The sequence below is a fragment of the Cynocephalus volans genome, chromosome 12 (genome assembly GCF_027409185.1).
Source record: "Cynocephalus volans isolate mCynVol1 chromosome 12, mCynVol1.pri, whole genome shotgun sequence".
NCBI lineage: Eukaryota > Metazoa > Chordata > Mammalia > Dermoptera > Cynocephalidae > Cynocephalus > Cynocephalus volans.
Window position 1 is genome coordinate 50,604,259 of NC_084471.1, and position 16,566 is coordinate 50,620,824.

Sequence of the window (16,566 nt, forward strand, 5' to 3'; positions counted from 1 at the left end):
GTTGTACGTCTTAAGCTGTGCATATTAAGTGTCTAAAGTAAAATAAAAACGTGGAGTTTTTTTATATTAGACTTTATATTGTTATCTTTTCACACATGAAAAAAATGAGACCTAGACGGATGAAAGAACCCGTCAACGATCACACAGCCAGCCAAAGGCACACCTAGTGTTCTTTCCTATAACTGCAGACAGCTCTCTGTTTATAAGATAAGCCCTTAACATAAGCCTGTTTCCCTGAAAGGAAAGATGAGGTCAACAAGGACTACCCAGGAGAGAGAGAGTGCTGGGAGATGACAGATTGTCAATGTGTGTCAGAAAGCGGGAGGTAAGAAAAAGGACAGGAGTAAAGATATTACCTACTTTACTTGGTGGCTCTGCCAAAGCAGGCCGACCTGTTTATAATTAGCAGACACGAACATGTGTTTTCTATTGAACGTTCAACAATTTTGCTTATGTTGGTAACTCGGAACTGAGAAGTTAAAACATTTAGTGGGAGCAGGGACTAGGGATGAATATCATAAATTCTAACATAATGCAGGTTTAGGAAACAGTGTAAAAAAAAGCTGCTCCTGTCGGTGGACCAAGCCTCAGATACATAATATAGTCTGGCTTTCCTCAAATTTTCAGATTTCCTGAAAACTAGGACAATTTAAATTATTTATGATTTATTTCATTTCAATGAATATTAGGTTGTTCAGTTATATTTTTCACTGGAGAATGTTTAGGGAGTGAAATATGATTTCATGTGATCTAAGGATTTCATGCTTATCATGAAAGTTATTTTATTTCACATTAATCTTATCTAAGCAATCCTTTGCAGGATTTTGTTAGAGAACATAGCATTTTGTATAATCAAATCCTTAAATATTTGTTTGGACAATTTTGAAAACTTTGGCTCATTGCTTTCTTTGTCCCGGTCAGCTACAGATGCTCCCCTTTTTAGGTCTAACGCATTTGCATAGAGCCACTTCTGTTCTAATTGTCCTCTCTCCTACCGTCTGAAGCACTTAATATATATTCTGACTAAGAATATTTACATTCTTTTAAGTGGGAGAAAAAATGCCTGGATACCCTTAACAAAAATACTGCATTGACAAGCACAAATGGAAGAGTCCAATTATAAGCCCTTCCCTAAGACAAAACAAAACAAAACAAAATCATCATCACTTGAATTAACAAAAAAGTCATTTATATCTACCATTTGTGGGACAGGAGGTTTCGATAATCCTAAAAGAGTCACAATTAATGTTAAAAGAGAATTCATCATAGTAAATTTTTCGTACTGAACTTACATAAACATTTAAATGAATTTCAATATATTATTTTAAAAATCCATTTTTCAGCCACCTGTGTAATAATTTCAGCAATTATGTCATAACAAGATTCTTAAAATCTAACCAAAGTGTAATATGTCTCTTTAATGTCCACATAAAAAATAAATCTTTCTAACACAGAGAGCTGTTTCTCAGAATTCAGCTTGTCAGAATACAGCCGATACGTTTATGAAAGGAAGGGTGTTGGTCAACCCGAGGTGGTAGTCTGTTGTTTTATAAATGACTTTGAAGTCCAATAGGGCTCTTAATCAAATGGCCCCCTGTGAAGATTTTCTTTGTGGCAGCATTAAATACACTAATTTGATACCATTTATTTTTGCAGGAAATACCAATGAACTTTGTGGATCCCAAAGAAATTGACATTCCACGTCATGGAACTAAAAATCGCTATAAGACCATTTTGCCAAGTAAGTTTCTTCATTTAATAATTTGCATTGTAAAGCACAAGACAAGCCTTTCCCATTTATCTCTACCTCGTTATTTACAATCATTATAACTCCCACATACATACAAATTTGGAGTTACAAACACATCTCAAAACTAATAATCATTGAAATGGTCTGAGGTTAATAATTTTTATCTTGCATTTCTTTTGTTATAATAGCCAGCTCACAATTCCAATAGTAACACGGTTTTAAAACTTTATTGCATCACACATTATGGTCAACTGATTTTTTCAAGGGTGTCAAATAATTCATTGGGAAAAGGAGGGTCTTTTCAACAAATGATGCTGAGATAACTGGATATCCACATGCAAAAATATAAGGTTGGGGACCCTGCCTCTTACCATGTACAAAAATTATCTCAAATTGGATCTGAGCCCTACATGTAAGAGCTAAAACTATTAAACTCTTTGAAGAAAACAGATCTAAATCTTCATGACCTTGAATTAGTCGGTGGTTTCTTAGGTATGGCACCAAAAGCATAGGCAACAAAATAATTGATTAATTAATTAAGCTTTATTAAAATTAATAAGTTTTGTGCATCAAAGGATACCTTCAGAAAGTGAAAAGACAAGTCACAGAAAGGGAGAAAATAGTTACAAATCATATATCTAATTAAGTACTTGTGTCTAGAATGTATAAAGAACTCGCACAACTCAGTAATAAAAACACAAGCATCCCGATTTTAAAATGGGCAAAGGATTTCAATAGAAATTTCTCCGTAGAAGATATACAAATAGTCAATAAGCATATGAAAAGATGCTCGACATCATAAGCCATCAGGGAAATCAAAATCACAACAAGATACCACTTCATATTAACTAGGATGATTATAATAAAAAGTATAGACAATTAAAAAAATGTTGAAAAGGATGTAGAAAAATTGGAAACTTCATGCATTGCTGGTAGAGAGATGGAAAATGGTGCAGCTACTTAGGAAAACAGTCCGGCAGTTCCTCAAAAGGTAAAACCTAGAGTTAATATGCAACCCAGACATTTTACTCCTAGTACATACCCAAGAGAAATGAGACATGTGTTCACACAAAAATTGTAAACCAAATGTTTATAACAGCATTATTCACAGCAGCCAAAAATTAGAAACAACACAAATATCCATCAACTGATAGATGGATAAATAAAATGTGGTATAGCCACACAATGGAATCAATAAAAAGGAATGAGGTACTGATGTATACTGCAACATGGATGAACCTTAAAACATTATACTAAGTGAAAGAAGCCATCACAAAAGACCTCGTATTTCATAATCCATTTATATGAAATGTCCAGATAGGCAAATCTATAAAGACAGAAAGCACATTAATGGTTGCCTAGTGTTAGGGGGAATGGAGAATAACTGTTAAATGGTATGGAATTTATTTGGGGGATAATGAAAATGTTATAAAATTGATTATGGTGATCATTGCACAATTCTGTTAATAAAAAAATAAACTCTGCGATGACACACTAAGTGGGTGAATTGTATGGTATCTGAATTACATCTCAATAAGGCTCTTACCAAAAACCTTCAATGTGCATAACAATCACCTATAGTCCTTACTAAAAAAGAGTCCTGTGCCAACCCTAGGGATTTTGTTTAAGTAGATCTGTGGTTGAGCCCAGGAAACTACTCCTAGCAAACACCCAGGTGATCCTGGTGCAATTTATCAACATCAAGCAATGAGCTGGATACCAGAGACCAGTAAGGAATAAGAAAGTCTGTAAAATCAAGGAGGTCACAGACTAGAGAGGAGAGAGATAAACAAGAGAATACGTTCAGTGTCATAAGAGCCAAAATAGAGATATGACCCAAGTAGTATAGGAGTTTAGAGAAGACTGAGTAATTAATTCTGCCTGGAGCAGGCAAACGCACTTCAGAGAGGAAATGACATTTTCATCACTAAACAAGCATATAGTTGGGGGCATAGCAGAATACATGAACATCTAACAGCAATAGCTCTAGAAGACGGAACCACTAAGACTTTTTAGAAGTATTGACACTGAAATAGCAGTCTTCATAATTTAGTCCATTAATTCACTCATAAGCCACCAAATTCTCCATATTTATGGTAATAATGTCAGGTTAAAAATCAAGTAATTAAAAAATTACTGTTAATAATGTCTTTGGACTTCCCCTTCTAGTAGAATTGGAAATGCATTGTTAAAATCACTCCACTGCAACATTTTTAACTGGTCTGTATAGTTAAATCCACTTGTCTACGATATATTCACTGTTGAAAGATACTTAATGACTACAACTGGCTGAAGGGGATTAAAGTGCTCTGTGTTAGAACTGGTTCCTCTCTCTGTTAAAATTTTCATCTGAAATATACCAAACAAATAATCAGGGCGTATACATCCATCACAATTATTATATTTACCCAAGCCAATATCTAATTTCAGAAAGAGCTGGAAATTATTAGGATTATTTCAAGGTTCACCCTTCTCTATTTCCGGCTTCCATTATATCAGACGACTGCTTCGTGGTCCTGTGTCAGCTTTTCCATTCCCAGAACTGGGTGGACTGCTTGAACCAGGGCACCTGTGCTGACAGCTGATGTTGCAAATGATGGATTTTCTGTTGAAACTGTCTGCAGCCTGAATACCACACCCACCCCCTGTTGTACAAAATATAATTTAGGAAATATAGCTTGGGCAAGCACACTATCGGTTAAAAAAGATCAGAAAAGACTGGAATGAATAGGCAAAACTGTTTCTTATGGCTTGTTTTTACATTGTAATATAAAACAAATTTGAAACACTATATAAAATGATGATTAGCAAATAATCAAGATTTTAAGTATTATTATTGTTTTCATTGTTTTAATTTACACTAAACTCCTCTTAGGTTTAAAATCTTGCCAGCTATACATAATAGAGAGGTTATGTAATTTTGACGATGCTTTGCAGCAGATGTATGGATGGCCAAAAACCAATTAAATTATAGCTATTTCTCTGAACACAGTGTTGGCCTGGCTCAGAACACTCTAAATGGTAGATTAAATGCTAACATCAAGTTTATATCAAGTTATTTTATAATATGAACAAATATTAGCTGTAAAAATGTCTACATCCTAAATCACAAAAGCAATAGGAAAAAATGATTATATGTCAATATAAAATTATTAGCACACAATGAAGTATAATAATAAATTTGATATATATTTCTTCGATGCAGTCAACTTATTTATGCAAATATAAGACTATATAGAAAAAATTAAAGAACCCTATTTACTCAAGCCATTATTTTATACCTTAAAATTTAATATCTAGTAATGTTTCCCACTAAAATGTTTCCTCTTATATTAAGTGCCTAGCACAGAGTAGATACGCAAATAAGTGAATCACTCATTAAAGCAACAAGTTGTTGTAGGGAAAATACAGGAAAATGGTCAAGGCCCCTCAGATGTTCAGAATGTTGCCGAGCATTTGATGTAAATATACACGTGCACCCAGGTGTTCCTTGGTTATTGTCTAATGTAATTGCGTATGTGCACCCAGGTGTCCTGGGTTATGAATTTAAGAATAAAGAATGAGTGGCTCTGATTCATGGTGCCTACCCTCCACCCCCGGGATGCCCCCTGGGGAGGCTGCTACTGCTGCTAGAGGCCTGGCCTGTGAGGTGTTTGTGACCCAGTCTGTACAATAGGTTTGAAGGGTCTGAGCCCTAGCTCTGACAATATAGAAGGAAACTTAGTATAACTAAAATAATGAAACATTTTGGCTTCAGTTATGATTTGCCTTACTCGACAACTGGCGTAGTTGTGTAGCTTTGCAAATCCCTACCAAAGTTCCAACTAATAATAAGTCCTCAGCTAATGTTAGTTTCTCTTTTCCCTCTCTATCTAATGGAAGGTGAATCCATCATTAACCCCAAAACCAATTCCAGAAAATAGGGACATCATCTATGTAAAGTTTACAATTCCAAAAGCAGAGTACTCAAGAGCCCCATTTGCTCTTATAATTTTCACATGGTTCTTAACAAGTAAGTATCCATATAATCCCATCCTGCATTGACACGACCAACTCTCTACAATGAAGGGAACGTTCTGTGTCTCCAATCAGGTAGCCACTAGCCACATGTGTCAATTAAGCACTTGACATACAGCTAGTACAACTGAGGATATGATTTTTAAATTTTATTTTATTTTAATTAACTTTAATTAGATAAATGTGGCAAGTGGCTATTATATTGGACAGTCCATGCCTAGAGTCTTCTCTCTCCCTGAAACAAATTTGAAGATGACTCCTGATCACCATGAAAGTGTGGTCAGTCTCTGCTTTTCCTACCATTTCCCACTTAAATTGAATTCACCTATGAAAACCATCCTATTCCTCTCATCCATGCGTTTGCCCACCACTAGCAGTGATACACTTTCCCCCCACCTAATTGCTTCTTCTCTTGACTTCAAACCTCAGATGCATTTCTTCCTGGAGGAGAAATCTTAAGCACAGAATAGCCTTTGACAGAATCTGATGGGATGCCAATCAAACCATCAGGATCCTGGTACCATTTTGTCTAAGTGGAAAACTTAAAATTGCCAGAAGATATTTTAGGGAGACCAGGGTGGGGAAATTTCATATGTTCTATACACCAAATCTCTCTGTCTCTCTCTCTCTCTCTCTCTCTCTATATATATATATATATAAAATATATGTTGAGAGGGAAAAAGAAAGGAATACGGGAGAGAAAAAGAGAAGGGAGGAAAAAAGGAAGAAAGAGAAAGAGAAGGGAAGTAGAGAAATAAAAAGGAAGGAGCAGAAGAAAGGAAGGAAAAATGATCAGTGTTCAATTAATATTTGTAACTGTTATTGATACTGCCCAAATCTATCATAAATGGTTTGCTAAATATTTAACATATAGCTCAGAAATGTTTAGAAAAAATTATTATAGTGAATTTGACTAATATGTAGACTTAAAATGCATAACATGAATAAAATTATGACAGTAGTGATGTAAAATGATGGTGATGATGGTGATGGTGATAAAGTTCTTTTAAATCCTTGGCTTTTTCATTAGTCCAAGCTAACATTAATAAGATTTGGTTGGAAACCTACTTTCCCATATTCGGTCATATGTTATAGTCTTGCTTTAAAAAAAGTATTTGGAAATCTCAAAATATTAGGAAAATACTACAAATTACTAATTGCCAGCATAACCTTAACTTAGCTTGACGGGGAACCTTCTTCTAAGAGGTTTATGGAGTTATCAGTAAATCATATGCATCTGGGCATTATAAAAACTAAAGGAAGTGGGCCTCTTTTCAAGCCTCAGTGGATTAGGAAGTTTGTGGAAACTTCTACTAATCAATGCATGCTAAAAGGAATGAATGTTTTCTTGTCCCCTTTGCTAGGAAAAGAAAAAAAATATTGTGAGAGTCAAAAGCAGTATTTTAACCCTTTCTAGCAGAATTTAATTCTGACATTAAACTCTCTATGAACCACATACCAAATAGAATTCACAAAAGTTAATCAAATACAACCCTTGCCTTCAAGGAGCTCACCACAATCCATTGCGGGCAGGCAGAAATTTAGACACTTAAAGTACAAGATGATAAATTCTAAAGTAAAACTCAGGGAGCCCAAGCAAAGAAGTGAATGCCTAGTTCTGCCTGGGAGGGACAGGGAGGGCTTCAGAAAGAAGGTATTTCTTGAAGTGAGCCTTGAAGAACAGGGAAGACTACACCATACAGAGAAGGCAGAGGAAACAGTATGTGCAGAAGCATAGAATCTACGAGAACACGGAATATCTAGCTCAGAGTGTACCGGGTAAATAAATCAGGAAGGGAAGATCTGATCTTACTTCACTTATGTAAATATTGGTAAAAATAACTGCCATATTTTTCATCACACTGTGGTCCACAAAAAGCCTTTAAACTCTTGATGGAAAGTGCTTTTAGAGTTTAAGACAATGTTGCTAGCACTAAACACATCCATCCAATAAGAGATATTCATGCTGTTAGTGCACAAACTGCTACACATGCTAACTAAAAACAGCTTCTTCCAAGTAGTGAAAGGGGATTCAGACCAGACCATGTGTTTGCTGCAGGGCAGGAGAAATCAGTGCAATGGGCCATTTAGGGCTATCCAAGCTGATCTAATCGCAAGTGTTCTATTGACAATGTCATGAGGCCTAGGGGCCTAATTTTAGATGAGAACAGATAGTTTTTGCTATGTTGCTAAAAAGTTATCACTTGTGGATCTTGATACTTCATGAACATGTGAACTCTGACTCTAAGAAACCCTGAATTTGACTTCTGAATATGCACGAAAACTAGATGTGCAGAATATACCTACTCTATTTAATGCCTCCCTTGGCAGAAGTGATTTGTGGTAATACTATTCCTTTCTGAAATAATTTTTCCAAAAAATTTAATATATATAGTATTAAATACTAACAAAATGACAGTGGTTTAAATAAGTTGGAAGTGTATTTCCCTCTCAAGTATGAGCTGCCAGGGTTGATATGGCGGCCTTGCCACGCTATGCATCTAGACTCTCCTCTCTGCTTGCTTCCCCATCCCCAGGGCGTTGCCTTTCTTTGCGTGGTCTGAGATGCTGGTCACCACAATCATGTCCCAAGCAGCAGGATGGAGTAGGAAGTGGCAGAAGGAGAGCGCATTGCCCCTTGCTTTAATCCCATGATCTGAAAGTCACGCACATCACTTCTTCTCACATATTACAAACGAGAGCTTAGTCATATGGCCACAACTAATCACAAGGGATGGTAAGAAGGGGAGTCTTAAGCTGTGCATCCTACCAGATCCCAGAACCTGGGATCTTGTTACTAAAGGAAGAGGAGACAGTGAATACTAGGAGACAACTAGCTCTTAACACATATATTTGTGTGTGTGTGTGTGTGTGTGTGTGTGTGAGCCGTGGATGCTGTTGAGTGCTACGGTTGATGACAGCAACAACATCAGAGGTCACTGATGCTCACTCAGCAAGAAGTTTAAGGGCAATGCGCAAATGCTTCCAGCTGGGAGCCCTCCTCCGTGCTATCCTTGATGGAGTGTGTTCAATGAGTGCCGTTCACTCCACTGTGGCTTCTCTTTCTGCTTGTTCATTATTTTGTGTTCTGCAAAGAGTTTTGATCCATATGGTTGACAAAAGATGTGCAAAGAAACAATGGAATAATTTCACCCTGAATGTTAAAATGCAGCTCCTCAGGGGTTCAAGGCCCTTTGGGGGAAAAGGATGAGGGGGGAAAAAAACAGCCTACCAGAAGCACTTCAATATTATGAATGGCCTGGTCAATTTTATGAAGACTGAGACATTTTGCCAACAGGGGTAGATTTAGTTGTTTGGGTTTGGGGGTTTTTGGGGGGTGTCAAAGCTTATATTATTTGGAGGGAATTCTTTTTAAAAATGAATACAACATGAATACTGATTAGGTACAAGGTCTTTATTGGAAATGGCCTGTGCAAGTGAGGGTCGATCCACCCCTAATCAATTGTAGGGAAGAGGGAGACCTGTCATGACTTTAGGAGACTTGGGGGGGGGGGGGAATGAAGTCCTCTTGAATATTTAGAGCCAACTTCCATCTCTAAAGGATCTACATTATGAGGGCTTCCGATGATAAGGCTGACCTTGGACACAGTCCCAGGGCCGCATCCTCTGCTCTAAAGAGGGTAGTTGCTTCAGGACCACTTGCCCTAATACATATCTTCAGGAGAAATTCCCATCAGAGCAAGGCCCAAGTCCCAAGACAGTCCCATGCTACTGAGCCTATTACCACAATTCCTTGTTCAAGGTCAGGTTATATCCTGACTCAAATGATTCTTACCTGTTCTACTCCAAGTATCTCTATAGGCATCCTGCTTCTTTTAGGTCATCTGAAAGGACACACCAGGACATAAGTGAAAGGTGTTTTGAATTAAACTGAGTGAGGGCATGCCTCTATGAACAGGATCCTTGGATGCCAACTAAGGGTCTTCCCGCTGATTTTTAGAATTTATTGACATCTCCTGATTACTATTGCTTCCATCTGGCATGACCAGGAGCTATTTTACCTGTGGCTTCTCAAATCAGATAAGCACATGTCAATCGAAAGCTTCAAGCAGAATGGGGCTTTCTCTTGTCAAAACTGGATTTCTTATAGATCAGATCAGTTTTATCTATCCCTGGATAGAAGCTACTATTGCTACTAAGATATATATAAAATATGTATCTGCCAGAAGATATTTTAGGGAGACCACAGGGGGAAATTTCATGTGTTCCATACCATACATCAAATCTCTCTATATATGTGTGTTTAATATCTGTTGAGAGGAAAAAAGAAAAGAAGAATAAGGGAGAAAAAAAGAAAAAGAAGGGAGGAAAAAAGGAAGATATATATAAAATATTCATTTCAAATATCCTAGTGACTGATGAGAAAAACCTTCCTATTTATTTTAACATCACCTTTGATAATAGCCTTGTTTATAGCTCTAAGTTTGATAACCTGGGTTTAAATCTCTGCTTCACCTCTTACTAACCGGATGAACTTGGGTGAGTTACCTAACCTCTCTGTGCCTCTATTTCCTAATTTAAATAAAGAGAATACTAATAGTACCCACTTTCTAGAATTGTGATGATTAAGTGACAATGCATAAAATGCTGTGACCTGCTCTGTCTCTGGTGCCTATCAAGCCCACAATGAATGCAATGACAACAATGATGATGATGTCACTCCAGTGTTTTGTGACTGCCTCCTTATTGGTTCTCCATATTACCTATTTGTTGCTGTTTAACAAATTATCCCCAAAATTTATTGGTTTAAAACAATAATCATCTATCTCACAGTATCTGTGTGTCAAGAATTGGGGAGTGGCTTAGTAGGATGGTTCTGGCTCAGGGTTCTCCATGAGATTTCAGTTGAGATATTGGCTAGGGCTGCAGTCAGCTGAAGGCTTGATTGGCACAAAAGGATCTGCTTCTAAGAAGGCTCACTCACGTGGCTGTTGGCCATAGGCCTCCGATCCTCTCTGTGTGGTTCTCTTTGCAGGAATGCTTGAGTGCCCTTAAGACACAGCAGTTAGCTTCCTCCAGAGCAAGCAACCAAGAAAGAGAGCAAGGGGAAAACTGGGATACCTCTTTTGACCTAGTCATACACCACGCCTTCTGCCATATTCTATTAATTGGAACTGAGTCATTAATTCCTGCCCACATTCAAGAGGAGGGAATTAGTCCACTTTCCTTTAGAAGAAGTGCCAAAGAATTTGTGGCTGTATTTTTAAATCATCTGGTCTTGTTAGTCTTTTCCTAAAACTTATTATGGCTTTATTATCTTTAATACCAATTATATGTAAAGCTGATTTTAAAATAAACGTTGGTTTTGCCAAATACTGTTAGATTTTTAATGATCTCTACTACCCACTCACATGTATCCTGTGAAACTCTCTTCCTTGAGTACCTACCTCCTCCTCCTTTTTGATTTTCTCACTTTGGCCTGGGAATGTAAGAGACTGCATGTACCCAGAAGGTGCTCAATGACTGTGTGTTACTGCAAGACATGGGGATAGGAAAAGAAGGGGTGTTTCTTTGCTGCACCTGTGTTGTTACACCAACTTCCACTGAGAAAGGAAGCTAAAAAACCATTAAATTTGCTGTTATTCAACAAAGAAATGAAGCAACCACCAGGATGTGACATTTTGTGCTGTAACTGTCCACTTACCTGGCTATCTTAGCATTAGGGAAGCAGCACCGCATAATGGCTAAAGATGCTCTAGAGTTAGACGGTGCGGGTTCAAAGCTTGATTGCGTTACTTACTTTCTGACTGTGTACCTTTGGGAAACTTATTTAACCTTCCCATCTCAGTTTCCTACTTGAGAAATGGGAAAAGGATGATCCCCAGTGTCCTAGGTATTATCACTTTTATTAAAGCTTTATGAATATCGGATGACATGAACAGAGTCTGACATCTAGTAGACGATCAATACATATTGTTTGTAATTTTATAAACAGGCTAAAAACTCACTGAAATGAATCATGCTTATCTTTGCAACCTCCCTCTTTCCCTGGCTTGCCCATCACCATGATGATAACACAGTGTCTGCACATAATGGATCAATCTAACCCCTCTCAGGAAATTGAGGGGTCTGGCCAGGACACAAGCTGGTGAGGCAAGGCCATGTTGGGACCTCAGAGTCTGGATGAGATGAGGTGGGGGATTATGATGAAACCTGATTGAAGAGTGAAGCCTGATTCTCTCTGAAGGAAAAGGAGAGAGACAGGAATGTGGAGTCCTGGTGCAAATTCCAAATCCAAAGAGCAAGAGAAGGCGCATAAATGAGAAATGGGGTCAAGAATCAGAACCCCATGAAAAATGGCATGAAGTCTAAACTCATCCTTCAGTCTCATGAGCTAGATTTATGTCAGGAACAGGAGTCAAGATTGGCCCAAATGTCCCTCAGTAAACACAGATGGATACACATATGCACCAAAGACAAACAGTGACGCATGCCAGACAATCAATGTAGAAGTTTACAGGGGTGCTATTTACTGGTTATTGGTATTTCAAGGAAGTTTAAAAAGCGTAAATCTATTTGATGTATTTTTTCTTGTTCTCTTCATTAGATCCCCTCAGCAGAGTGTGGTTAAGACCAAAAAATGTAACTGATTCATTGAGCACCTATATTAATGCTAATTATATTAGGGTAAGTAAATAAATACAAATTTCTTTCTGGTGAGCATGTCAACTTACTACTCAGAATTGTTGGTTTTTTTCTTTCCTTAGAGTAGGTTAAGGTTTTTGTTTGCTTATTTTATTTTTTTAATTGAATTTTATTTATATTTATTTCTGTGGCGTACAGTGTGTTGTTTCAATACATGCATATCTTGCACACCAATTCACTTGGGGTAGATAGCATAGTTCTGTCCCCAGTAGTTCACCCCTTATCTTCTCCCTCTCCCCTACTCATCCCAGGCTCTGGTAACCATTATTCTACTCTCTACTTTTTTTTTAAAACACACAAAGTTTAACATCCTTATTGCCAAAAGAACTCTTAAAAATGAATTAGAAAAATCTAAGCAGAAATTTTGTGAAGGACGTAAGCAGATAAGACACACCCCAAAGAAACACACGTGGTTAATAAGTACATTTTAGGATCTGGTTGCAGCTGGGGGTGGGGGTGGCCCAGCCCTTGCCTCAGGATCCTGGTCATTGACTAGTTCTGTTGCTGGCCTAGATGTTATTAAATTTGATTTAACTTGGTAACTAGAAAGGTTTTTGTTTCTGTTGTCTTAGTCATGATCTGTGAGTCCCTGGCTACAATGCTCTATGTGGGCAGTCTGCTGAGGACTGGGCATTACGACCCACAATACTGTATGCTATGCTTGACTTGCTGGAAAAACAGCCGTGTCCACTGTGGTGCTAGAATCAATGATGCTACCACAGTCTATGTCACCTTAAAACTAGCACAGCTATTTTGTTCTGAAGATCTTTCACCTAAACTTTTACTGCAAGGCATGAACTTAAAAGCCAATCTTTTTGTCTCTTAACTAGGGCTACAGTGGCAAGGAAAAAGCCTTCATTGCCACCCAGGGCCCCATGATCAACACCGTGAATGATTTCTGGCAGATGGTTTGGCAGGAAGACAGTCCTGTGATTGTAATGATTACAAAACTCAAAGAAAAAAATGAGGTATGATCTTTAGCCAAATTCTGAATTTTATACATGTTCTATTGCTACAGAAGAGATATTGTATAAGTAAAATCACCATGTACTTTTAACAGATTCATTTAAGATGGAAACTTTGAGACATTACGATACTAGGTCGCTTTAAGTTTCAAAAAAATGGTAATTGGTATTATTCTATGAATGGCAACTTTCAGACAAGTCAATATATTTGACATATGCATATCTCATTTGTATCCACGTATCTCTATAAGTAAATGAGAAGCTATGAATATCATCCTAATTTTTAGGCAGGGAAATAAAAATTATTTATTCATGTCTCAAGTAATTTTTGACACCTACAAAGTGACAGATATTATTCTAGCATTGGGAATATATTAGTAAACAAAACATATCAAAATCCCTGACTTTGGTAGATTTTAACTTCATAGTGGAAAAACAAACCAAAAACAATGAGCATAATAAATTCATAAATAATGTTCTTTATATTATTATAATATAATATTAGAAGGGATAAATGCTATAGAAAAAAAAGTAGAGCAGAATAAGGGAATTGGTATGCTGGGCAATACGAAGGGGGTACAATGGGAAGCACAGTATTTTGCATTATAAAATAAAATTGTGTAATTCCTGAAGGCTGCTATCCTAGGTACTGCTTACATTTTAGGGCATCTTGTTGAGGTAATTTACAGCCTAATTTTAGTCAGCATTTTTGTTAGTTTGTTTTCATGTGAAAATCATTACATCAAGGCTTGACTATGACAATAAGAATTTGAGAAAATTGAGCTTCCTCTAGGCTCCTTTGGTGAATTTCAATTCTTGAGTGTAGTATTATCCTGCTGCTAATTGAGAGAATCCAGGCTGACAAAATAGCAACTTAAAGTTTTAAATGGTTTGCTGTTTTCTTCCATTTTTGCTGCATAGATGAGGCATTTATTCTGGAAAAATAGTATATTTTTGGCCAAGCGGATGAAGTTTCTATGAACCTGATACACATTTCTATGCATCTGACACGCAAGCCTGAGGTGGCACAATAAAAATAAACCCTAGTATTCTCAGCAGTTTCACACTCACTATCAATTTGTCAACCTATTAAGCTACTGACAATTCGTGCACAGTTGTTTAATAAACATGACATAAACATGGTAGAAAAGATTCTTCAAGTTTAAGGGGTATATTTTCTGCATGTATACATGCACTCATTTATGCACAGAACTTACGTAATATGGCCAACCGGATAACCTGAAAAACCTCCCACTACAAAACCAGTATACTGGGTAAAATATGAAATAGCATGCATAGCATTGATTGAAAAACCTGAGAGTAAAAGAAATTCCAATGGTCAAAAAATGATTAGACATAAAACCAGAGAATTAAGGGCTACTTTTGTTTTAATGGACATACAACAATTAGAGAGAAAGCCTGGGCTTGCAGGAACCAAGAGTTGCAGCTGGAGACCTTCCATAAAGTGAACACTTGCAAGGGCTATACCTTCAGTGAAAAAGTGAGCCACAAAAATAAATCCAACTTCTAAAATAGGACTATAAAAGAAAATTCATCTAAGTCTGGCCTTCTTATAGAATAAAGAAGAAGACTCTCAAGTATTCAAAGATGAGAAACCTCAGAATTAAAAAATGAGGGAATGCCAAGTGGAGTAATTAACAAAAATTTAAAATACTAACCCAGTATTACTTAGTAATACTGGGTTAGTAACACCCTGTGGCACTTCACAGAAACAGGAAAAAACTATCTAGACACGTAACTCTCAGCATATACCCCACAGAATTTCTATAGAAAAATCCCACCCAAACATGAACTTACAAATCCAATTTATGAGACACAGAAGTAAATAAAACACAATTAGAAAAAAATGTAAGAAGCAACAAATAGTTAAAACAGATCTACAGCAATTAAAGTAATCGACATTATAAATATAGGCTACATTTTTTAATAATTAGGCACACAAAGCATTAAATTTAAAAAACTGACAAAGAAACAAGTTGCTATCAAAAAAAGACTAGAAATATTTAAAAACAAACCAAAGAGTAGCAGAAATAAATATTACATAGACCATTAAAAAAAGATCTCATTAGACAGGTTTAACAGCCAGCAGGACACAGCTGAATAAATAATTAGTGGATTGGAATGTAGAGCTAAGGAAATTACCTAGAAGATCAAAATGACCAAAACTGTAAAAAAAGTTTGAGAGTTATAAAAGAATTGTATTTAGATGTTCAATACATGTCTAGTAGGTGTTTCAGAAGAAGAAGAGAGAGAATATGAGAAAAGAAGTAGTGTCTGAAGAAATAATGGCTAGAGATCTTCCGAAACTGATGGAAGACATGAGCTCTGAGATTTGAAAAACAAAATAAATTCCGTCTGTACGAGTAAAAATGAATTTACAGCTAGACACATCTATGAAGCTGAAAAAGCCAAAGAGACTATTTTAACCAGAGTAATTAACAAAAGACTCCTCAATAGCAACAACTGAAGCCAAAAATCAGTAAAATAATACCTACAGAGGACCGAAAGAAAACAACTGACAACTCAGAACTTTATACCAGCAACTCTATCACACAGAAACAAGGGTGAAAGAAAGACATTTTCAAACAAACAAAAATTAAAAGAATTTACCACCAACAGAATCTTACCAAAGGAACTTGAGGGGGTATAACAGAATGAAAAAGATTGAATTCAGAACAGAAGGATTCAAATGTAAGAAGTAATAGTAAACTAAAAAAGTAAAATATGAAGGTGAAACTAAAATATTGGAAACGGTAATACTTTAAATTTGAGAACATGAAGAATGTTAAAATATTTTTGTCTTAGTCATGAAGAGGGCAGAAATCCAATAGGGACAGTATGAGCAACTGGAAACATGCAAAGTCCCAGCAGACGGTTGCCCTTCTCCATTTACAAGACCACGGGTGTTATCCTACCAGAACTGCTGCATGAGTCAAATATGTATTTCAAAGTGGCACAGAGCTGGTTCACTGAGAATGCTCAGAGCTCTCCATTCCAAGTTTGCAGAGGAATAGAACCCATCTTGTTCTTTCTTTTTCAAGTGCAACAATCATCCTGGCAGCTGACTCATTGGTACCATTCTCAGATTTGACAGTCTCCATAGAAGAGCCAAGTGGATCTGTTAAAAGCTAGAATTTTGTTAATAAT

At 36.7% G+C, this 16,566-nt stretch overlaps 1 protein-coding gene across 2 annotated transcripts in view; it reads left to right on the top strand.

Moving 5' to 3' along the window:
- Positions 1-16,566, top strand: part of PTPRR (protein tyrosine phosphatase receptor type R) — a 248,668-nt gene that overhangs the window by 200,523 nt on the left and 31,579 nt on the right. For both annotated transcript variants that reach the window (XM_063075404.1, XM_063075403.1), the window contains 3 exons: positions 1,657-1,741; positions 12,336-12,415; positions 13,264-13,401. In XM_063075404.1, coding sequence (XP_062931474.1) covers positions 1,657-1,741; positions 12,336-12,415; positions 13,264-13,401 — 303 coding nt within the window. The remainder of the gene's footprint in view (positions 1-1,656; positions 1,742-12,335; positions 12,416-13,263; positions 13,402-16,566) is intronic.